At 45.5% G+C, this 23,193-nt stretch overlaps 3 protein-coding genes across 3 annotated transcripts in view; 1 reads left to right on the top strand and 2 right to left on the bottom strand.

The window, feature by feature from the left end:
- Nucleotides 1–5,384, bottom strand: part of LOC118083588 (cytosolic phospholipase A2 epsilon) — a 48,107-nt gene extending 42,723 nt beyond the window's left edge. The window contains exon 1 of the mRNA XM_035112122.3: nt 5,286–5,384. Coding sequence (XP_034968013.3) covers nt 5,286–5,318 — 33 coding nt within the window. The 5' untranslated portion in view covers nt 5,319–5,384. The remainder of the gene's footprint in view (nt 1–5,285) is intronic.
- Nucleotides 1–17,519, top strand: part of LOC132591998 (uncharacterized) — a 452,388-nt gene extending 434,869 nt beyond the window's left edge. Inside the window, exons 2-3 of the mRNA XM_088675001.1 lie at nt 13,360–14,918; nt 17,482–17,519. Of these exons, the coding sequence (XP_088531127.1) occupies nt 13,862–14,918; nt 17,482–17,519 (1,095 nt within the window). The 5' untranslated portion in view covers nt 13,360–13,861. The remainder of the gene's footprint in view (nt 1–13,359; nt 14,919–17,481) is intronic.
- Nucleotides 17,520–20,813: 3,294 nt separating this feature from the next.
- The window catches only part of LOC118083582 (cytosolic phospholipase A2 epsilon), a 42,417-nt gene continuing 40,037 nt past the window's right edge, over nt 20,814–23,193 (bottom strand). Inside the window, exon 20 of the mRNA XM_088670397.1 lies at nt 20,814–22,822. Coding sequence (XP_088526523.1) covers nt 22,599–22,822 — 224 coding nt within the window. The 3' untranslated portion in view covers nt 20,814–22,598. The remainder of the gene's footprint in view (nt 22,823–23,193) is intronic.

Here is a 23,193-nt window from a genome sequence, read left to right as displayed (position 1 = left end):
ATAAGGGGTGGGCAAGCTGGAGAGAGGGTTATTTAATTTGATTATTCCTTATTTATCAGTATTATGTTTATATCCATTCTACCATTTCTCCAAGGAGCTCGAGGTGGAATTCATGAGTCCCCATGTTATCCACTCAACAAACCTGTTGGTTAGGCTGAGATACAGAGATTAATTTCATGGCTGAGTGGCGCCTTTAACCCTGGTCTCCCAGCCTAGTCGATGTAATATCCTACCACATTATTCCAAATTCTGGTAAAGACATAGAAGTGAATAAGCTGGGGGAGGGGAATAGTATCTGGAAATTTTATGGGAGCCCTGTGTTGAAGGCTAACTAATTCAGTTATATACTTATCAGGGAGCTATCCCCATGGAATTCAATGGGGCTTACTTTGGAGAGTAATGTAGTTATTGTGCCATGAACCCACAGTAAAAATTGTGACAACAGGGGTTCTTTCTGAATCAATGTAATACTAGGAGTGTAAAAAGTTGTTGATTTCATCCTGATGTGTAGTACAAAACTGTCTTTCTTCTATTTCGTTTTTCTTGCATTCCACATAGCAAAAAACACAATTTGATCCAGGGTGTCCCCCCCCCCCATGGAAGGTCTTTATAAACAATGCTACCATTGTGCAAGTTATGTTAATTTGCGATAGATATTTGCAGCTTTGAAATTAAGTGTCAACAACTGCCACTTTACAGGAAGTCAATCTGGTCCTGACAGTGAGGGAATACGCAGAAAGCAGCCATTTCCAAACCCATTACTGTTTTGACTGGAATTCTCACTTGGGCTGTTGTTGCTTAGCTGCCAAGTACCCCGTTTTTCACGGGAAACCCCCAGATTTTAATCCGTTTCCTGCTGTTCTCCCGAATGGAGAAAAATCCTGGAAATCCCCCGGATTTCCTACCTGCCAGGGAGCCTCCATTTTGGGTGCTGCTCTGCCCATGTGTGGACACCAAAAATCGGGCAGAGGGGCACCGGAAGTCGCTTCTATGTATGCCCGGCGGCCATGCGTAGAAGCGACTTCCGGTGCCGCTCTGCCCGATTTCCGGTGCCCACACATGGGCAGAGCGGCCCCGGAGGTTACTTCCGGTGCCGCTGCTGATCCCGCATTTTTCAGTGGGAGACTTGGCAGGTATGTGTTGTTGGCGTCTGTCTTTGTCAGCTTGATAACACAGTAAGCGTAGGAGGATTTATTGCAAAAACAAACAGATAACTCTGACGGCTCGAACAAAGCCTCTGGCAACATTACTCAAGATGACCCTTCTAAAGACTCCTTCCAGGATCTACAGAAGATATTGATACAACTCTTGCGGCTCTTGTTTTGCTTCCAGTCTAACAACCCTCCCATTCGCTGACTCTTAGGACTTAGTGGGTCAGCTCCACCTTCTTCCTGGCCTGAGATGCTGCCTCTGAGATTCTTCGCACCTTTTTGTGCTTCTGGCGAGCTTTGGCTGTGTTCTAGCCTGCACTCCATAACTGCCTTATTAGCTTGCTCGTCCAGGTCAGGAAGAGCCGGAGATGTGCCTGTCTCACATCTAACTCTCCCTGTTCCTGGCTGCTTTTTGCAGTTGGCTGCAAGCCTTTGCTTAGAGCTGACTCATTCCTGACAGTCTTTGACATATCCAGACTCTTCCTGAAGCTCTGCTTGCTTTCCGCCCCCACCAGTGCTTTGGAGGGCAATGAGAGGGCATCTTTGAGAAGTGTCTTCTTCTTTTCCACATGAATTACTTGCAGCTGCCCTGCCAGGATCCCTGCCTTTCCACTGCTCCTCAGAGATGATGAGGCTCTTCCAACACCTTTAGGTTGGGGGTTCAAAGTTTTCCAGTTCACTGGCTTTTTGAGAGATCCTTCTTCACTTTTTGTGACTTTCTGTCACCACCCCTCGTAGTGGCAGAATTACTTGCTCAGGACTCATTTCTTACACTTTGTCCTTCTTTTAATTTTTAATAAATGTATACAGCATTTTATTTCCCCATAGACAGGTGATCATTTTTCTGGTTCCATTCCTTTTTCTTGCCTTCATACTCCTAGATCATCAGGGGTAGGGAAGTAGGAATCACTTATGTAAACAAGTACCACAGTGTTGTTGAAAGTGGTTGAACTTTTGGGGGTGGACATTTTTGAATGGTTTCAATATGCTGGTATGTGACTGAATCCCTGAAAATAGTGAAATAGGGGGGGACACACCCTCAAATCGATTTCCAATACAATAAAGCAATAAAATAATAATAATACAGTTGATGTTACCAGATAGCTCAATTGGTTTGAGCATCTTCTTCTTCTTTGGCAACCACTCATAGCCGAGTAAGATTGTCTTCCATAAACACAGTTTTAAAAGCGAGTCCGTAAGTGATTGTGGAGACCAATTATGGATCCACATGTCCTTCTACAGGACATAGGTTTCCAGGTGGGAGCTGATCATGGTGAGGGTTTGCCAAGCTTGCCTTCCTCTTAGCGCATTTCCCCCTTTCGTCCTGAGTTCCAGTGTCTTCAACACCCATGACACCTTTGCTAAAGGCTGTTCTCCAATCAGAGGGCTCGCAAGCCAGTGTTTCCCAGTTGTCGGTGTTTATACTACTATTTTTTTAAGATTTGCCTTGAGAGAGTCTTTGAACCTCTTTTTTTGACCACCAGCATTACACTTACCAATTTTAAGTTTGGAATAGGGTTCGAGCATAATATTGATAACACCAGGGTTGCAGGTTCGATCCCTGTATGGGGCAGCTGTATATTCCTGCATTGCAGGGGGTTAGACTAGATGGTCCTCAGGGTCCCTTCCAATTCTATGAACATAACATCATAACGACAAATGTAAAGCAGAACAAAAAAATAAAACAGAACAAAACAAAACAAAACAAAACGCACCTGTACTTGGATTTAGTAACTGTAGCAACTATCTTGGAAGCTGCCCTAGTACTTGGAGTAATAAAAATTGTGTAACTGGTGCCAAAATGATAGGAAGGTTGGTGCCAGGTGTGGTTGCCTGAAGAGAGCATTCAATAAACATGGTGTTTCCCAGTTACTATTTTCAGTAGCCACTATAGTGTTTGGCTGCCATCCCTACCCTCTCTGCATGCCCTTGAAAAGATGCTACATTATGTTATTCAAAAAATTTCACACACATGCTCCTACAAATTAACAAAACTCCCCCTTCAAATGTACCACATACTAACGGAGTGACAATTTTGTGGGACTAATTTGATCATCCCTAGTTCTGATAGAGAGGTAAGGACTTTGTTACTTAAAATTGGACCAGTGGCCAACGAGTGGGGGGACGGGGGGACTGAATAATAATAAAAACATTTGATTTCACAGGCAGTGCTGTGTAACTAAATGTCAAGTCAATTTGACCTACCTGAACTTTTGACTGAAAAGAAGTTGATATGATTGTCCAAATGCAGCCTAATAAGTCGTTCTTGTGTGCGTGCATGTGTGGTGTGTGCATGCACACACACAACTACTTCACCAATCCCTTCACACAAGTGACAAACAAGCCTGGAAGTTGCCATAAACAACTATTATTGAAACACCTTCAAAGCAAGCCAGGGTATGAAATTATCATATCCTTCGGCTTAATATGGAAATTTAGCTTGCTTGGAATCTAACCCTATTTCCCTGGTTTTGGCATAGTGGGAAGTTATGGTTTGCTGCAAACTACCTATACTGTACTCATGTGGAGCAATGAAGCAACAGTGTTACCAGTATAAGCGATAGAAGCATGTGAGCAGAGCAAGAATGTCCGACTAAGCAATTCCCCACACAGCCATAAAATCTGAACAAAGCAGTTTTAACAGGGATTGTAATGCTCTATAAAATAACTCGTTTAGGGTGTGGGTGATGCTGTGTGTTTTTGCTCCTGGCTCCTGATGAATGAAGCAAGAAATCCAGCCAGGCCCTCCTGAAATGGTACAGCAGCATGATAACAGTGCAAAATAAATATACAAATCAGCCAACTCAGTCCTTGTTTATATTTGCAAGCTGCTACGGGCTTCTAAAGAGTATTCTAAATTGCTGTTTTTAGTTTTTGCAAAGAAAATTGCCCAGTGTTATTTTTATAGAGAAAGAGATGCTAGAACTCACCATAAATGCCTCCCTTGTTCTCTTATAATGGCAAAGGCATCCACCTGAGAGGTGCCAGAACTGAGCTCAGGTGAGCTTCAGCTGGAAAAAAAAGCTATGACATTGCCCATATTCCCTTGCCCATCCCTCCTCCTCAAAACGGAATGGAATAGATATGTACCAAAACTGAAATTTTGTAGAAAATTGCACCAAGACTCTGACAATTTATCTTAATGCTTATGGTTAAAAGAAGATGGCGAAATCATATTATAAAGAAATCACAGCCGGGGATTTCCACAAAATCTATAATGCAGTCATTACAGAGTATAGGTAAAAAGTGTTGGCTATATTTTTTAGAACCCATAGACAAGATTATGGCCCTTTAAATTAATCCTGAATAGCAAACCACCTCCTGCTGTCTCTTCTTCTAATCCAGGCATCCCTAAACTTCGGCCCTCCAGATGTTTTGGACTACAATTCCCATCTTCCCCAACCACTGGTCCTGTTAGCTAGGGATCATGGGACTTGTAGGCCAAAACATCTGGAGGGCCGCAGTTTGGGGGTGCCTGTTCTAATCAGTAAACATTATATACAAAACATACATTGAAAGTATCACAATTTAATCACCCTTATTCTGGCAAGCTACATGAACAGCATAATTCTATACACGTCCCATCCAAAGTGAGCCGCATCCAGTTCAAGTAAGTAAGTAAGGGATTGCAGTCAGAGTATTAAGGCATTGCTTATCAAAGAAAACAGAGCTTGAAGGATGCACACTATGGCTTCATTTCCTTCTGGAGTTAGACAGATTACTTTTAAAGTTATATTATTACCATTGCAGGCATGCAGAAATAATAATACTTTATTATCTCATTCCAATAGTTATAACCAGCCCGGAATATTAAAGTCCTCAGTAAAGGGGAGCAAATTATAAAAGAAAGAAACAGAAACAAAGCACAAGTGTATTCCATTATATTAAAAAATCAGAACCACATAAACTAGTCTCCCCTACACTTTCAGTCAGCCCTGAAATGGAAAACAATGCATACTTTTTTTGTCTAAATAACCGGCTATCTAAATAAGTGGAACCATAACTGCCAAGTTATCCCTTTTTTACAGGGATTTTCCCTTATGCTGAATAGGCTTCCTCGCGAGAAAAGTGAAAACTTGGCAGCTATGAGTGGAACACAATGTTGATCCTTAAAGTTTAGACATGTTTTCTTACCTCCTTTGCATTACAAAAGGATGCCAACATCATTTCAGTTGCATGTGGTCTGGCAGCATTACCTCTTATAAGAATATTGCAAACTGGCAAGTGCTTAATTATGACTGTCAGAGCCTCGCCCCTTTTCGCATTTCAGTAATGTGAGGCTACAGGAATGAGCAAATGGACGACCCAATTGGATACAAGTTTCATCACATACTTCAGTGTTGCTGGCTGTGTTTTTTTTTTAACCAACACCTGGAACTGGGAAAGAGAGCTAGATCAGGTCTGCGGCATGGCAGACCTTCCCTGTTGCACCTGATATGCCCACTGGAAACTTCCGCTTCCATTAAGGCACTGGGAGGTGGATTCCAAATGGGGCTGCAGTAGAGGATACAGAGTTAAAGCTGTACAACCCACACCACACCACCACCCGGCCCCACTCAAGCTCAGGACAAACAGCTCTAGCTGTCTCTAAAACGGAGGCACCAACTTCTTTAAAAGATCGCAGGAGCCCAACACAAGGTCCTGATGCTATGTGACATCGCAAGGAGCCAGGGTCAGCAGCGTGGTGGCAGCGTGGCCCCAGTGGCTGGTGAGCACCGTCCACACACACACACACACACACACACACAAGGGAAGGACAGGGGAAGCAGCCCGTGGGCAGAGGCAGCAGGAGGCGGAGGAGGAAGAGCCGCCAGCGGGGAGGGGGATTTGTCTCGGCCTCTAAGAGTTGGCACCTATGCTCTAAAACAAAACAAAGAAACAACCGCACCATGGCAAATTGTGGGATAAAGTTGGCCAAGTGAAGTCTTTCCGCATAGTTTCCTAATCCAGCGTGGGGATTTCTAAACATTTGATGACTGAAATACACTGTTCCTGGAAACCCTGAGATTACTGGTTGAGAGTGTCTTAAAATGGTTTTTAGTTGTGTTCTTAATGTTTTATCATTGCTGTGCCCACCACCCTAGACTCCCCTGGGAAGAAGGGCAGGGTGTAAATTGAATGAACAATTTTGTAAAACAGCTACAGGTGGCTTCAATTTGTGAGAAGAGGGGTAGAAGGGACTGTTTAACACCTTCCTTCCCAGCTATTTGTTGACACCACCCCTTTGTCTACCCCCAAGGGGTAAAATATACAGCACGTGGGGAACCTGGAAAGGGTCCTCCACGCAACCTGAAACCACAGCTCCTTTAAACGTCTCCTTTAGACATCTGAAGGCAGCCCTGTTTTGCTTGTTGTTGTTGCTTTGTTGTTTAGTCGTGTCCGACTCTTCGTGACCCCATGGACCAGAGCACGCCAGGCACTCCTGTCTTGCACTGCCTCCTGCAGTTTGGTAAACAGCCCTGTTTAGGGAAGCTTTTAATGTTTAATAGATTGTTATATTTTAATATCCTTCTGGAAGTCGTCCAGAGTGGCTGGAGAAACCCAGACAGATGGGCGGGGTATGAATAAATTATTATTATTATTATTATTATTATTATTATTATTATTATTATTAAGTTGCTTTCTTTTAGTAATCAGACAAAACTTTCTACTAAGTCATAAAAGTATTTTTTTGCAATATTCATCTAATTATTGTTTACTTACTTGCATGTCTCATTTTGAGATTTTATGTTTATGTTTTTTTATACTTTTAACCGTTTAAAAATAATAATTTATGATCAAGAGAAGTATGGACAGGATTTGGATAAAATCTTCCATCCTGAGACTCTCTTCCCTACCCCTATCCCAGTGCACCGCTTCCATGAGTTATGTCAATTTGGCAGGCCCCACGAAATGGGAAAGCAAAAAGAATGCCCAACCAGCAAAAAGGAAGCCAAGGGGTAAGGAACAAATCTTTCAGTAAGATTGCTCACTTTTTAATCCGGTACACTGCAGATGTTGTAGCTTTTCACCACAATTGTAGGGAAAAGATTATGGCATCTTGAGTTGACATGGTAATTGTTGTTTAATGTTTTGAAACAATATTAAATATGAAGTTCAAAAAGCAAGACAGAGCTTCTACAATTTCAATTTTCAAAATGACAGCAGCAAACAAAATATTGGAGTATGCCTGCTAAAAAACGAGATTTGGTAGCAGGTCACTTCGCATCAGACAACCTTACACATACTTTGTGCCCAGTCCAAAGAAGAACCTTGCTTCAGAAAATCCAAAGATTTCCATGTCTCCACACTGACTATCATGGGCACACCCAACAACAAACAGCTCTGCCTTCTTCTTTTTTACAAATATAACTCTCCCCCCCACACGGGTGTTTGTTTGCTTTTACAAAACAAATTTGCAGTAATAGCACCTCCTTTCTGAAGGACTGAAGCTTGTCAGATTTCAGACCGATGGGTACAGGTGTGTATGTGAAGCACCTTTAAAGTTGATTTGAGAGAGAATGATTTATCTCCCATTTTGCCTTTGTCCTCTAAGAAGCTGCCTTCGGGCAGAGGTGGATTTAGGGCAGCGTGAATGGTTCCACTGCAATGGGTGCCACGCCAAGGGGGTGCTGAAGGGTGTCACATCTGTGATGTAGTGAACCGAGGAGAACAGAAGGTGAGAGGCAAGGGGACAAATTTTGGTCTTGCACAGGGCACCACTGAAATTTGAAAAACCAAAGTCAACCCTTGCCTGGGCCAGCATGAGTTTTGTCAGTCCATTGAAATTTGAAAGGATATGCTAATGTAGTGTTTGTGCACATTGCGTGGTGAGGCCCCGGACCCCTAGCTCACTCAGAAATAAACACATGAACACAAGTATATTGGGTTAATGGGATAAATAAGGCCACAACTTTATTGGTTACAGATGTGAGCAGTTTGGCTTAGGCAATTGGATGAAGCAAGACTACCGTATAACTTGACTCCTGCCCAACTGCAGGAAGTCTCTTAAAGGGTCAACCACTGGAAGGGGGAGCCCTCTGATGTACATCAAATGAGCCCCCCTCCCCCGGGTCACCATTGGGGTTGTGCCATGGCCCATGCCCAGGCTTTGGACAGGAACTGCACCCCCAGATCCCTTTAACAGCATACCCCTAATGTGGAGGGGCAGGCGGAAGCAACAATCTCCCCAGGCTCGGCTCGCCCATTGACTCTAGTGGTGCAACGCACCACGGCGCCTGGGCGATCAGGGGGCGCTGAGGGGCGCCCCAGCAAGTGGGGGAGCTTCGCGGCGGCCTCCCTTTTCCCTCCACCAGCCGCACCGCGAGAGCAGGGAGGGAAGCGAGCGGAACAGGGGCACTAGGACCCTGTTCCGCTCTGCAGTGCCAGGGTCATCCCTCACCCCGGCACTGCGTTTCATTGGTAGAGGTGACACCACATGGCAGCACCTCTACCAATGAAACGCAGCGCCCTGTTGGCGGGAAGGAACCCGGCGTGGCCCGGCCTGCCCAGGCACCCCACTCCGCTGGGAGAAGGGAGGAAGGCTACGCGGAGCAGCGACGCCCCCTCCCCCACTCAATCCGGCGGCATCGGACAGGCAGGCGGCCTCCGGCACAGTGCGGCCCTGCTGTGAGGTGCGGGGGCCGCCATGAGGCTCCCGCAGCCCGGCACGCCAGGTAAGCATTTTCCTTTTTTTAAGAGTGGGGGGGTGCCCGAGGGATCCCTGCACCAGGGCGCCCGATGACCTTAAGATGGCCCTGAATCTCCCCTCCCATAATAAGGCTTACCCAATGCCTAAAGTTGTGGCGCTTGCTACTAGGTAGGCGAAAACCAAATGGCTAGTGCCAATTAAGCCAACTGGGAAAATTCATACCCAGCCCTGATAACCAGGTGACCGAAATAAGTCATAGCAACGCCATAGTCAAACCACACAAGAAAAGAGGGTGGGAGGGCTGGGGGATCCCACGGCTGGAAGCAGAAGGAGGTTGCTTCCCCGGCCACCCCAATATTTAAACAGGCGTAGCCACGCCCCAGGCAAGCCCTGATTGGCCGAACAGAATGTGACATGGCCAGGAATCCTTCTGATGAGGGCGGCTTACCTCCATCCACTCCAGGGTCACTGCGGGGACCCAGATCCCGCCCAGAAAGCAGCCGCTCCTAAAAGGGGGAGCTGTCCTATAAAACTGGGGAGGGGGTGACAGAATCACAGCTAACATGCATGCACGCAACAAAGAACACAATCATAGGGTCAAACAGATTGCATTGATACTCACATACCTGCAAACAACAACGAGTTTAAAATTAAATGCAGCTACTGCTAGGGCCAGAAGGGAATAGAGTGGTGGTGAGTGAAACTAAGGCTGTGTACACATTACCATGAACTATTCTGGCTCCAGGTGTACACATGGCATTCATCATAAAAGAGCGTGGGCTGGCAAAGAACAATGGAAAATGGACAGCGTCCAGAAACATTGCTTCAGTGTTACTCCCCAAAGCAGGGTGATTGAAGAGAGAACATCATTTCCTCATTGGAAGCTAGAGCTATCAGTCTCAAAACCACACCCCTTTCTCTCCCTCCTCTATGCCTAGCGATGTTCATTTTACAGAGGTTGTTGCAAGGTGTCTGTGTTGCTCCAAAGATCTGAAGCTTCATAAGTGGATCATTTTGCACCTGTCTGCTTCAGAGAAGCACCACTACACTATGGGCAGGGTCCAAATCTACCCAATTTTATTTGCCTGAAGTGAATTCACACCCCTATTCATTTTACTTCTGCCAAGTCAGCATGTCAACCTTCTCCTTCTGTAGCTACTGTATAGCCTGAGCACAAAACAGAGAGTATGATACTACAATTCATAGCCCAGAGAGGAGTAACTGAGGCAAAGAGAAAGAACAGAATGTACAGACGGAAGCTTCACAATCACTTACCTGAGGGAAAGTTGGCAGGAATCAGCAGCCTTGTTAAAAACAATTTCCCTTTCTTGCCTTCTCCCGTTTACTGAGCATCACCCAGCTGATTTATTCACAGATCTCCAAAGATGTGCAATATTCAGAGCGGAGGAGAGAAGCGTTTACACGCAACTCTGGAGAAGAAGGGCAGTTACCTGCGAGTAAGGTGGAAGGAGGAGACCAAACTTTTCATGACACCGTGTGACTCCAGTACTCAGGGAAAGGAACAACATCAAAACAACCATGGGAAAACATCAGAAAAGCTGCCACATGAGTTTCCCCCAAGCTTATGCAGCTGCAACTGGAGGAATCCTCCCACACAGAAGTCAAGGTAAATTAATTGGAGTAATAATTGCCATGGAACTACTATTTCAGACAGGAAAGATCTCAGAACCTGAACACCATCCTATAACACTATTATTGTGTAATACTATTGTGTAATATCTTCTCCAGGGAACATTTGTCTCACCTGCAAATGGGTCACACCAAATTTCTTCATTTCAAACATATTTATGCTGACTTTCATCATATAAGATTTCAGGGTGGTATACAACCAGGGTGTCAGGTGGCAGAGGAAACAACTTCCACGGCAGGTTGCCAGGGACGGATAAGACAAGAAAAAGTCCTTACAATCTGCTTTTTATTCAATATTTACAGAGAGAGGCTTGGAACGCAGCCTCTTGGAATAATGGTGTTGTCTCAAGTGAATCTCCACCTCACCCCTATCTCTTCCACTTTCTTATTCGTCAAGCTCAACTTCTCTACTACGGGTGCTGAGAATTAATTGCCCTGTGTCTTTGAGCTCTTTGCTCTCCTACTTTCAAGGCTCGCTGGGTTCTTGGAGGGGGGGGGGTCCGGAATGCTTTCTAAAGATACTGTGTCCATCAGCTGTTGCCCCCCCCAGTGCTTCTTCTTCCTCCTCCTCTCCCATTATTTCCCAACTTTCCCCCTCATCTGCCCCTGAACTGTGAGCTCCCTCAAACTCCTGTTGTAATTCTAAACTGTATCCCTTTTCTCTGGAAGGGTCAGGCTGGGGAGGCAGTCTCCACCATTTCTCCTCTGTCCAGTCCATGACACAGGGTGAATCATAGTACAGTCATACCTCGGTTTAAGTATGCCCCGGTTTGAGTATTTTCAGTTTAAGTACTCTGCAGACCTGCCTGGAACGGATTAATCCACTCTCCATTACTTTCAGTGGGAAAGTTCACTTCAGGTTAAGTACGGACTTCCAGAACCAATTACACTCATACCTCGGGTTAATGAGGCTTCAGGTTGAGTACTCCGCAGACCCGTCTGGAACAGATTAATCCACTTTCCATTACTTTCAATGGGAAAGTTCGCTTCAGGTTAAGTACGCTTCAGGTTAAGTACAGGCTTCCGGAACCAATTGTGTTTGTAAACCGAGGTACCACTGTACATATTGACTACCATCTTGGCAGTGATGCATGTGTCACAGTAGCAGTCGGCATCTAAGAAGATGGAGGAGGTGGAGAGGAGAGAGGGTGAAGAAATAGCTTTGAGTCAAGGTGCACACCATCCCCGTGGCTGAAGACATGAGGAATAAAGGGTGGAATTAACTAGACCCAACAACTTCCTGGGATTAAAAATTGGCCACAGTTTTTTTGATTACTGATATGCTTTGGCTTAGGCATTGGGTGTGTATCCATTATCAGCCTCCCGGGGAAAGGCTGAGGTTAGGTCAGGGTCAAGGCTGGGTTATGTGCAGTGGCGAACCTACATTTCTGGGGCCCTGAAGCTTGAACTGTTATGAGGGGCCCATCGCAACCAGCAGTGAGGTCTGGGTAACCACTGTTATCTTCTTCCATGGGGTTGCTTACAACAACCATTACAACATCTGTGCTACTGACTCTCAAACTTTGGGACTGTTGAAATATATTCAGCAAACTGGGAGGGGTAGCTAATGCCGCAGAAGACAGAATCAGAATTCAAAATGACCTTAACAGATTGGAGAACTGGGTGCAAGCTTACAAAATGAATTTCATTAGGGACAAAGGTAAGGATCTGCAATTAGGCAGGAAGAACCAAAAGCACAAATATAGGACGGGGGACACCTGGCTTACTAGCAGTACATGAGTCAACCGTGTGATACAGCAGTAAAACAAGCTAATGCTATTGTGCAGTCAGGCGAAGCCCCCCCTAGCCCCCAGAGCAGCCCCGAGTGGAATAATGACACAAGACCACGTTTTATGGGATTAGAATTGGCCACAACTTTATTAAAATTCAGATGTAGGAAGACCTTGGCGCAGGCATTGGGCGTATATCCCTCCCAGCCCCCAGTCGGGGGTGGGGTGATCTTCAGGGTTATCCAGCATGTGTGGGGGTTGGGCTAACTCTGGAGAACATATGTTCAAGCAGATAGCCCGCTCCCCCTCGATCGCCGCCGCTGGAAGGGGAGGGCAATAACAGCCAATTGGCATCGCCAAATGCCCCCCCCTTGTGCCCCGTTTACGGGAACCCTGTTATCGCTGCCGCAATAGGGCGGGGGTCACCGCCCCCATGCTCCTCCCCTTTATGTGAATGACTAAAGGATTCCGCCCAAGGCCTGCATCTGCCAAAGTTGTGACGAATTGCTACGGGAAAGGCGAAACCTGCCAATGCAGGGAAATTCCTTTCCAGCCCTTTAACAGCGGCCGGTCGTAGCAGCGCCTGCGTGCGTGTACGCCTGTGGAACTAAAAAAAACCTGTAAAGCAAGCAGCCTGTGGAAGAAAATAACCTGTGAATCAAGCATAAAATTAGGGAGTGGAGGGTGGGAAAGCTCTGAATCCGTTAGCTGCTTCCCAGGAATGGCTCCTCTTCTTTGTGTGCAGGTAAGCCTACCTGAGCCTACCTGGCCAAACCCCATGGCACGCCTCCCCTTGGCTGGATTGGTCTGCTGACTGAGTGGGCGGTGACTCCAGCCTCCAGCCTCAGGTAGGCAGAGCCAGCTTCCAAACTCACAGAACTGCCTCAGGGATCCGGGGGGGGGGGCTGCACGCGACTGCGCAAAATGCGCCTCCGCTTTATGTTGGGGGAAACGGTCATTCTAGGCTGCATCAACAGAAGTATGGTGTCCAGGTCAAGGGAATTAGAAGTACCACACTTGGAATACTGTGTCCCATTCTGGGCACCACAATTTAAGAAGGATGTTGACAAGCTGGAACATGTGTAGAGGAGGGCAACCAAGATGATCAAGGGTCTGGAAACTAAGCCTTATGAGGAGCGCTTGAAGGAGCTGGGTATGTTTAGCCTGGAAAAGAGGAGGCTGAGAGGAGATACGATAGCTGTTATGTACTGAGCTGAATCCTAGAACAATAGGATTCAGAATCAGCGGGAGCTACCCAATCCAACTCCAGGTGGAAGTGAATCCGCAACCTGATTGGCCTGCTGGAGCAGCCAATCAGGCGGCTGGCAGAAGTGAATCTGCTACCTGATTGGCCTGTAGGAGCAGCCAATCAGGCTGCAGGCAGAAGTCAATCCACAATATAATTGGCCCACAGGTGTAGCCCTGAAGTAGCCAATCACGCAAGGCCCATTGTGTAAATAATGTATATAAGCAGATGGTTTTGGGAAAAGAGCCATTCGTCTTCTCTTCTCCTTGATGACTATGAGCTGAATAAAGAGCATGAAATTCACTCTCGACTCCGAGTATATTTCACTGGCGACGAGGATGGGATCCTGCTGAGCTGACCGCCACCACGCACTGCACCGCAGCACCGCCACCTGCTGCACCGCTGCATCGCACCGTGCATCCAGGCTTCAGCTCCAGGACCCAAGGAACCCAGAATGGCAACCGACAGCAGCTTCTCGCCATTCAAACCAGCATTGGGAGACTGGGAAGGGTACGCCGCCCGTTTCAACTTCCTCCTGCAAGCGAAAGAAGTCACCAACGATGCCATGAAGAGGGCGACATTCTTCAGCGTCTGTGGAGAGGAGACGTTTGAAATCGCCCGGGCTCTCCTTGCACCTAGAGATGTCGCTACCGTCTCTTACAAAACAATAATGGAACGGCTGAAGGAGCACTTCTCACCACAGCCCTCGGTGGTAGCTTGCCGAAATGCCTTCTACGCAAAGCGGCAAGCCCCGGGGGAAACCATAACTGGGTTTGTGACCTCCCTCCGCCAAGCCGCCCGGTTATGCAACTTCTCAGAATTGGAGAACATGCTTCGTGACCGCCTCGTCGGTGGCCTGAGGGACAAGATGTTGCAACGACGCCTCTACGCCAAAAAAGACCTCACGTTCCAGATTGCTCTGGAGGAAGCCCTGGCAACCGAAGCCGCCGAAAGGTCAACGCAAGAGGCACGACCGGCCCCGCCATCCCAACCGAGGGTCTACCACGAAGACCTCACCGACGAATCCGAATCTGACAGGGAGGAAGTACACAGAGTACAGCGGCGCACTCAAGCAGCACACACACCACAGCAGCCTCGACGAGAAGGAGGGAACTGTGCAAGCTGCGGGGAGAACCACGAGAGGAGGACCTGTCGTTTCCGCAACGCAGAGTGCAGGCAGTGCAGAAAATTAGGACACATCGCCCGGGTGTGTCGGGCTCGACTCACACGTCGACAAGCATCAGATGACCGACCCAGGAGCCCCAGGTCACACGGCACCATGCACCAAGGCAACTCGACGGAGATCACGGACTATCAGGTATTCCAGTTGCCCCATCCCAGCACAGAGAAAATTTATATAGAGGTACAGATAGAGGGAGCCCCATGCCGCATGGAGCTGGACACGGGTTCAACTCTATCCATAATCTCGGCCCGAACATTAAGGGAACTGTGCCCTAATGGGGGTCCCAAACTAAGGCCGGCCCCATTCACCCTCCGGGACTTCCAGAAACGTAAGGTCCCTACTATGGGGGTGGGGACCTTCAGGGTGCAATATCGAGTGAAATTCACTCTCGACTCCGAGTATATTTCAATAGCCATCTTCAAATATATTAAGGGCTGTCACATGGAGGAGGGAGCATGCTTGTTTTCTCCTGCTCTGGAAGGTAGGACTTGAACCAATGTCTTCAAGCTGCAAGAAAGGAGATTCTGATTAAACATTCGGGAAAAAACTTTCTGGCAGTAGCTGTTTAGCAATGGAACAGACTCCCATGAGAGGTGGTGGACTTGCCTACCTTGGAGGCGAGATTCCTTCATTGCAGGGGTTTGGATTAGATTACCCTTGGGGTCCCTTTCAACTCTAATATTCTATGATTCAGCAAAAAATTAATAATTTGAGTCATGTGAAAGAAAGAACTGTGAGTAGAAGGGGGACCTTCTGTACCAGAAACTGGGTGTGGATAGTGCAGCTGAATGGGGCCTGCTCACTGTCTCTCCAGAGTGGTACATGCTCTAGTTATCTCCCGCTTGGACTACTGCAATGTGCTCTACGTGCAACTACCTTTGAAGGTGACTTGGAAACTACAATTAATCCAGAATGTGGCTGCCAGACTGGTGATGGACAGTAGCCATGGGGAGCTTATAACACCCATCCTAAAGGATCTACACTGGCTCCCAGTACATTTCCGAACACAATTCAAAGTGTTAGTGCTGACCTTTAAAGCCCTAAATGGCCTTGGCCCTGTATACCTGAAGAAGCATCTTAACTCCCATTGTTCAGCCCAGACATTGAGGTCCAGCTCTGAGGGCCTTCTGGTGGTTCCCTCACTGCAAGAAGTTACAGGGAACTAGGCAGAGGGCCGTATTTGTAGAGCACCCATCCTGTGGATCACCCTCCAATCAGATGTCAAGGAGATAAGTAACTACCGGTATACAACTTTTAGAAGAAATCTGAAGGCAGCCCTGTGAGTTCTTAATGTGTGATGTTTTATTATGCTTTTATATTTGCTGGAAGCCGTTCTGATGGGCAGGGTACAAATATTTGTTGTTGTTGTTGTTTTTATATTATTCCAGTCTGTCACTTTCACATGTGTTCACCTATAAATCCATTCTGCATTAATCTGAAAAAAATGCACACAGAAGAATTACATTGAAATACATATTTTTAAATCACATACAGTACTGTAAATTCTGGTTTGCACAATGAAAGTTGATTCATGTGCTCTATTGCAACAAATCCTTTTTTTCTTAACAAAAGAATTTGGGTGGTTAGGAAATTGATGGGGTTGTTGTTGTTGTTTAGTCGTTTAGTCGTGTCCGACTCTTCGTGACCCCATGGACCATAGCACGCCAGGCACTCCTGTCTTCCACTGCCTCCCGCAGTTTGGTCAAACTCATGTTCGTAGCTTCGAGAACACTGTCCAACCATCTTGTCCTCTGTCGTCCCCTTCTCCTAGTGCCCTCAATCTTTCCCAACATCAGGGTCTTTTCCAAGGATTCTTCTCTTCTCATGAGGTGGCCAAAGTATTGGAGCCTCAGCTTCACGATCTGTCCTTCCAGGGAGCACTCAGGGCTGATTTCCTTAAGAATGGATAGGTTTGATCTTCTAGCAGTCCATGGGACTCTCAAGAGTCTCCTCCAGCACCATAATTCAAAAGCATCAATTCTTCGGCGATCAGCCTTCTTTATGGATCAATGTCTTGTCGTGGCGAAGGGGCTTGAATAACTCAGAGAAGCTATGAGCTATGCCATGCAGGGCCACCCAAGATGGACAGGTCATAGTGGAGAGTTTTGACTAAACGTGATCCACCTGGAGAAGGAACTGGCAAGCCACTCCAGTATCCCTGCCAAGAAAACTCCATTGATGGGGTAATGCATTGAAAAATCTGCTCCACTTTCCAGTGGGGAGGAGTTGCGGTGGACCACGTGGCCACCCACTCCCCTCCGGGGGTGGGGGCAGAGTATCACCCAGAGGTCCCACCCATGCCATAGTTCCAGCCAGCCAATCCGCTTGCTGGGGGGCATGGCCTGGACCCATTTAAACCAAGGTGCAAGCCAGGGAACTTCCTTCTGCCTCTCTTCCTTGCCCCCCCCCCAATTTCAGGTTTTCACATTGGGCCTTGCTGTGGACCTCGGTTGAGGGGCCTGGTAGGAATTTTTCCACTTGGCAGATTGGGATGGGCCATTTGGTTTTCGCCTACCTCGTAGCAATCGTCACAACTTTGTAAGGTTAGGCGGTTAGGCATTGGTTGATCTTATGATAGGGGAGGGGAGGTGTGGCCATCACCTGCCCTTCCAAGCTTAAGGAATCTGGGGAAGTGGATCTTGTCTGAAGCCATGCCACAACTCCATCGGGAACCCAGGGGGAGCTCATGTTGGTTTGCATCGACGGGGCTCCCCCTACTGCTGGTTGACCCTTACTGGACTCCCTGTGTGATGGGCAGGAGTCAGATATAGTCGGGTCAACTCCACTGCCTAAGCCAATACCACTCACATTCTGTAACCAATAAAGTTGTTGCCTAAATTTGCCCAATAACCATTAACCTAATATCCATGTCCTTGTGTCTTATTCATCAGTGAGGGGGTGGCCTCGGGGTCTCGACAAGCAAATGTGAAATGAAAGAATGATTAAAGGGATGGCATGTAAACACCCTGCAAGCAAATCAGGATGCTTATTGTTATGTAACTTATCCTGCAAGCAAATCAGGGCAAACACCCAATAAAGGTGAGGCGTAGCCTAACCCCTATGAAAACTTTATGCAATAAATCAGGATGAATGCTCAATAAACACGTTGTCTGGAGCCACAAAATACGTATTTCAGTTTGTGGGATGAGATACATTTGCAGTGGAAATACTACCATACATGTGTTTCATAGCCTTGGAAACCACAGAAAGCCTTAGAGTACTCATCGCTGGGAACCACAGGATGACACAGTACCATTGTGCCCATGTTTTGCTTGCAGGTTTCCTACAGACATCTGGTTGGTTACTGAGAACAGGATGCTGGACTAGATGGGCCATTGGCCTAACAATATAACAATACAGTCGTACCTTGGATCCCAAACACCTTGAAAGTCTAGTTACAGGTAGGTAGCCGTGTTGGTCTGAGTCGAAGCAAAATAAAAAAATTCCTTCAGTAGCACCTTAAAGACCAACTAAGTTTATATTTTGGTATGAGCTTTCGTGTGCATGCACACTTCTTCAGATACACTAGAAACAGAAGTGTCAGACCCTATATATATACAGAGGGTGGGGGGGGTGGGGGGGAATGGGAGATGGGCTGATGGGAGTGGTAAACCTGTAGATGGGTGTTAAAGGCTGCTGATGGCTGCAATTAGTCCTGGGCTGAGGTGCTAAAGAAAGCTTGATCATGCATAATGAGATAAGAAACCGATATCTCTATTCATCCCAGGTGCTTCCATGGTTTTAAGCTTGGTAATGATTTCCAATTCAGCAACTTCCCTTTCCAGTCTGTTCCTGAAATTTCTCTGTAATAAAACAGCTGCTTTGAGATCTTGTATAGAATGTCCTGGGAGATTGAAGTGTTCTCCTACTGGTTTTTCAGTCTTATGGTTCCTGATGTCAGATTTATGTCCATTTATCCTTTGGCGTAGGGTTTGGCCTGTTTGTCCAATATAGAGAGCTGAAGGGCACCGTTGGCATTTGATGGCATACACAATGTTAGAAGATGAGCAATTAAATAGTCCTGAGATGGTATGTTGGATGTTGTTGGGGCCAGTAATGATGTTGTCCGGGTGTATGTGGCAGCAAAGTTGGCATCTGGGTTTATTGCAGGCTCTGGTACCAGTGTCCATGTTAAGTCTGGTGGTTGTATTATTGTGGGTGAGGAGTTGTTTAAGATTGGGTGGCTGTCTGTAGGCAATGAAAGGTCTTCCTCCCAGAGCTTGAGAAAGGGAGCTGTCATTGTCCAGGAGAGGCTGTAGATCTCTGATGATGCGTTGTACTGTTTTAACTTGGGAGCTGTATGTGATGACTAGTGGTGTTCTGTTATTTTCTTTTTTGGGTCTGTCTTGCAGCAGGTTCTCCCTAGGTATCAGTCTGGCTCTGTTGATCTGTTGTTTAACTTCATCAGGTGGATATTTTAGTTCTAAAAAGGTTTGCTGTAGATCTCTTAGGTGAGATTCTCTGTCTGTAGAGTTGGAACAGATACGGTTGTAACGTAGGGCCTGGCTGTATACGATGGATTGTTTGGTATGTTTGGGATGGTAGCTAGAAGCATGTAGATATGTTTGTCGGTCAGTTGGTTTTCTGTATAAGATGGTGTCTATACGTCCATCCTGTATTTTTATAGTAGTGTCCAAAAAATGTATTTCTTGCATAGATTGGTTCATTGTTAGGTTGATGGTGGGGTGAAAGTCATTGAATGTCTGGTGGAAGGTTTCCAGGGTCTGTTGTCCATGTGTCCAGATAATAAAGATATCGTCAATGTATCGTAGGTACAAGAGAGGTTTGAGTGGGTAGGAGTCTAGGAAACGATGTTCTAAGTCTGCCATGAAGATGTTGGCATACTGTGGGGCCATGCGGGTGCCCATGGCTGTGCCGCTGATCTGGAGGAACAGGTCATCACCAAATTTGAAGTGGTTGTGGGTAAGGACAAAGTGGCAGAGTTTGGTAGCAAAGTCCGCTGTGGTTTTATCTGAAATGGTGTTCCTTATGGCTTGTAAACCATCATTGTGTGGGATGTTGGTGTATAGAGATTCCACATCCATAGTGGCTAGTATAGTATTGTTAGGAAGATTGTTCAAAGATTGTATTTTCCTCAGAAAATCTGTGGTGTCACGTACGTAGCTGGGAGCACTGATAGCATATGGTTTCAGAACAGAGTCCATATAGCCGGAAACACCCACTGTAATGGTGCCAATACCTGAGATGATGGGGCGTCCTGGATTTCCTGGCTTGTGTATTTTAGGTAGAAGGTAGAAAGTTCCTGGTCGAGGTTCCGCTGGTGTGTTTGTGAGGATCTGTTCTTGGATGTGTAGGGGTAGCTCCTTGACAATCTTGTTCAGTTCTTTTTTGTATGCTTGTGTGGGGTCTGAGTCCAATTTCATGTAAAAGGCAGTATTGGAGAGTTGTCTGTGGGCCTCTTGGATGTAATCAGTTTTGTTCATGATGACGACAGCTCCACCCTTGTCTGCCTCTTTAATTATAATGTCTGGGTTGTTCCTGAGATTTTCTATGGCTCTCCTTTCAGCATGGTTTAGATTTTGTTGTAAGTGATGGTGTTTTCTGGTCACACCCGTTTGGATTCTGTGGTATTGCGTCCATCAGGAGGGGTCCACGTGGAGTCCCTTTTTGTGTAACATCTTTTCGGTGGTGGTTGGTGGTCGATGTTCTGTTCATTAATGCGTTTGGAGGGTGATGGTTGTTCTCCAGTAAGTTGAGACAAGTCTAACGTTTTGCCTTGAAAGTCTAACGTTTTGGCTCCCAAATACCAAAAGTTCAGCTTGCGAACGTTCTTTGGAATCCAAATGACCGATGTGGCTTATGCAGCTTACGATAAACTGCAGGAGTTTCCTGCAGCCAATCGCACCTTGGTTTCTGAACATCTTAGAAGTTGAACAGACTTCCAGAACAGATTCCGTTTGACTTCCGAGGTACCACTGTATTCTGCAGTATATAGGAACTGGGACTTTGGTGTGGTGGCACCTGCTGTTTGGAATTCTCCCGTTTAATATTAGGAGCCATGCCTACGAGCCTTTTGGTGCTTCCTGAAGTCATCCCTCTTCCAACAAGCTTTTTTAGTAGCAATCTGAGTCAGCCTTTGTATTTTAACTATTTTAAACTCTTTTTGTATATAGACTTTTTAAATGTTTGTAGTATGTTTTTATATGTGGAATTATTTTACATTGTTTTAGGCAAGGAACTGTTTTTATTTTATTAAAAAAAAACACTTTTCTCATTTCATGGTTGTCAATATTTTGTAGTTGGGTATATTTTTGCTGTAACCCACACTGGGACCTTGCAGTGAGTAACTGATCTCATAAAATAAATACTTAAGCTTTGTGTGTGTGAAGTTGAGTGCCTCTTGAGGCAACAGGCAGATTATAAATGAAAAAGTACACAATATATTAATAATGTGTGTGTGACTCCAAAGCTAATTAAAGAGTTCAAACCAGTGCATGCATCCAGCAGGAAAAGCAAAACTCATGAACAGAAAAAATAAAGAAGTGACGAGGTGACAAAATTTTATTGTTGTTTGTTCATGCTTTTGATTTTAGCATTTCTTCACGTGAAAGCAGTTACCTAACCATAAACTTTTCAGCTGACTATATACATCTACCATCATACAGGAAACCAGTTCTTAAAACAAGACATGTGAGGAAGAGATAAATGTAGCCTATTAACACACACAAAAAAAAGATTAAATACAGTAGCTGTAACTTTGTGCCTACAATAATGAATTAGTATTAGGTAAGAGGACAGATTTGACAGTGTAATCCTGCGTGTTTCCTCAGAGTCAGCAAGAAGCTCTACTGAATTCAATGGGACTTACTCCCAGATAAGAGCATATAGCAGGCATCCCCAAACTTCGGCCCTCCAGATGTTTTGGACTACAATTCCCACCATCCCTGACCACTGGTCCTGTTAGCTAGGGATCATGGGAGTTGTAGGCCAAAACATCTGGAGGGGCGCAGTTTGGGGATGCCTGGCATATAGGTTGCAGCCTGCGAGATAAACAACCCTCCAAGGTGTAACTCAATTGTTTAACCATGATTTCAATCTGGCATTTATATAAGTTTTGTTATGGACTGTTATTTCACAGTTATTAAGAACAACACTTTAGTCTTAACAATATCTAGATGGAAGATTAATCACCTCCTTCAAATGAGTTAGAGAAAATACTGTGAGAAAACTACCTTGGCTGGTTTAAAAAGAATAGTAAAGAATCTATATGTATGGATACAGGGAAACATTTGAATGATAAGCGATCTGAAAATATGGAAAGAATTGCAATGGTCTGTATGCTATGATCCAAACTTTTGTGGGCTCTAGCACAGATGGAACTCCCCATCCCACCCTGCCAATTACATACTAGAACCACTGCAATTGAGAAAGAGCTATCTGTCCTTGTCTTGAGCTAGGTGAGGTCTCCCATGCTGAAAAAACTAAGAAAAAAATTAGAAGTCAGTTTTGAATTATTTGAGTTCCTTTAAAACCAACTACTACAGTATTTTGATCAGCTGTTAGATCTCTTCCCCACTTACAAGTTTTCTTCTTAAGCTGGCAAGGAAGTTGGGATGGGCAAATCTCTCAATTTCAGTTTCTCATTGTCTCAGTCTTAAGTTCATTTATCCACCTTCCAACATCAGTTTGCATTTTTTTTAAAGCACTCATGAAAATTCAACAGCATTTTAGTGCAGATTTCTTCTAAGACACAATTTTGTACATTTTTGCCTAATGTGCACTTTTTGCAAAGCAATTTCCCCTTATGTGATGCACTTTTGTATATATTGCTTCACTATTATGTGCACTTAATGCATAATTTATCCTAGCATATGGATTTTTGTATAGATTACTTGACTGGAGAACTACATTGCAAAATCCAGAGAAGTGCAAATTCTGAAGGCTTGCTGTGTTTTGGTTTGCATATAGTTTTGCAAAGTGCAAACTGGCACCTTTCAATGGGAACTGAATTTTATTTCTCCCCCCCATCCCTACAAGAAAGGTGTGTTCATGAGGCAACCTGAGATGACCAGGCCTGTTTCTTCTGGTCTACTACTTTGTGCAAAACATGAAGGATTGTGCTTGCATTATTCTGGACATTGTAGTTAGTTAGATTCAGCAGCTTGTTGAAATCCTCGTCTTGCAGTGAAACCTGTCTTGTGGAATATGGAGAAAAGGCACTAGAGATATCAACATTGCCCAGTGACATTTCAGCAGTGCTACGTTCCACACCTACAGGAGAAAAGAAGAAAAGGGAGTCAAGTCCTTAGCTAGTTCATCTCCAAAACTTAGCCAGTGGAATCAGAAGACATGCCAGGAAGGGCAGCAACCCTGTCTCTATCTAAATTTAATTTTCGGGGGGGGGGGGGGGGGGCAACCTTCCTGACCCGATGGGAGTGTGGTTCAAAGACTAGACTGTTGGCTTGGATGTAGGGTACTCAAGCTCAGATTTTTAGATGTGAAGCTACGGCTTAGGCCAATTCCAACTCTCAGTTTACAACTTAATCTACCTCAGTTATTCTATGGGGCTAGAAAGCCATTCTGAGCTTCAAGAGGAAGGGAAAATTACAAAAGTGTCAAATGAGTAAATTAATGAATGTTTC

This window comes from Zootoca vivipara, chromosome 1 (assembly GCF_965207765.1).
Source record: "Zootoca vivipara chromosome 1, rZooViv2.hap1.1, whole genome shotgun sequence".
NCBI classification, from domain to species: domain Eukaryota; kingdom Metazoa; phylum Chordata; class Lepidosauria; order Squamata; family Lacertidae; genus Zootoca; species Zootoca vivipara.
The sequence above is the reverse complement of the archived record's forward strand: the minus strand, read 5'-3'. Positions and strand labels throughout refer to the sequence as shown.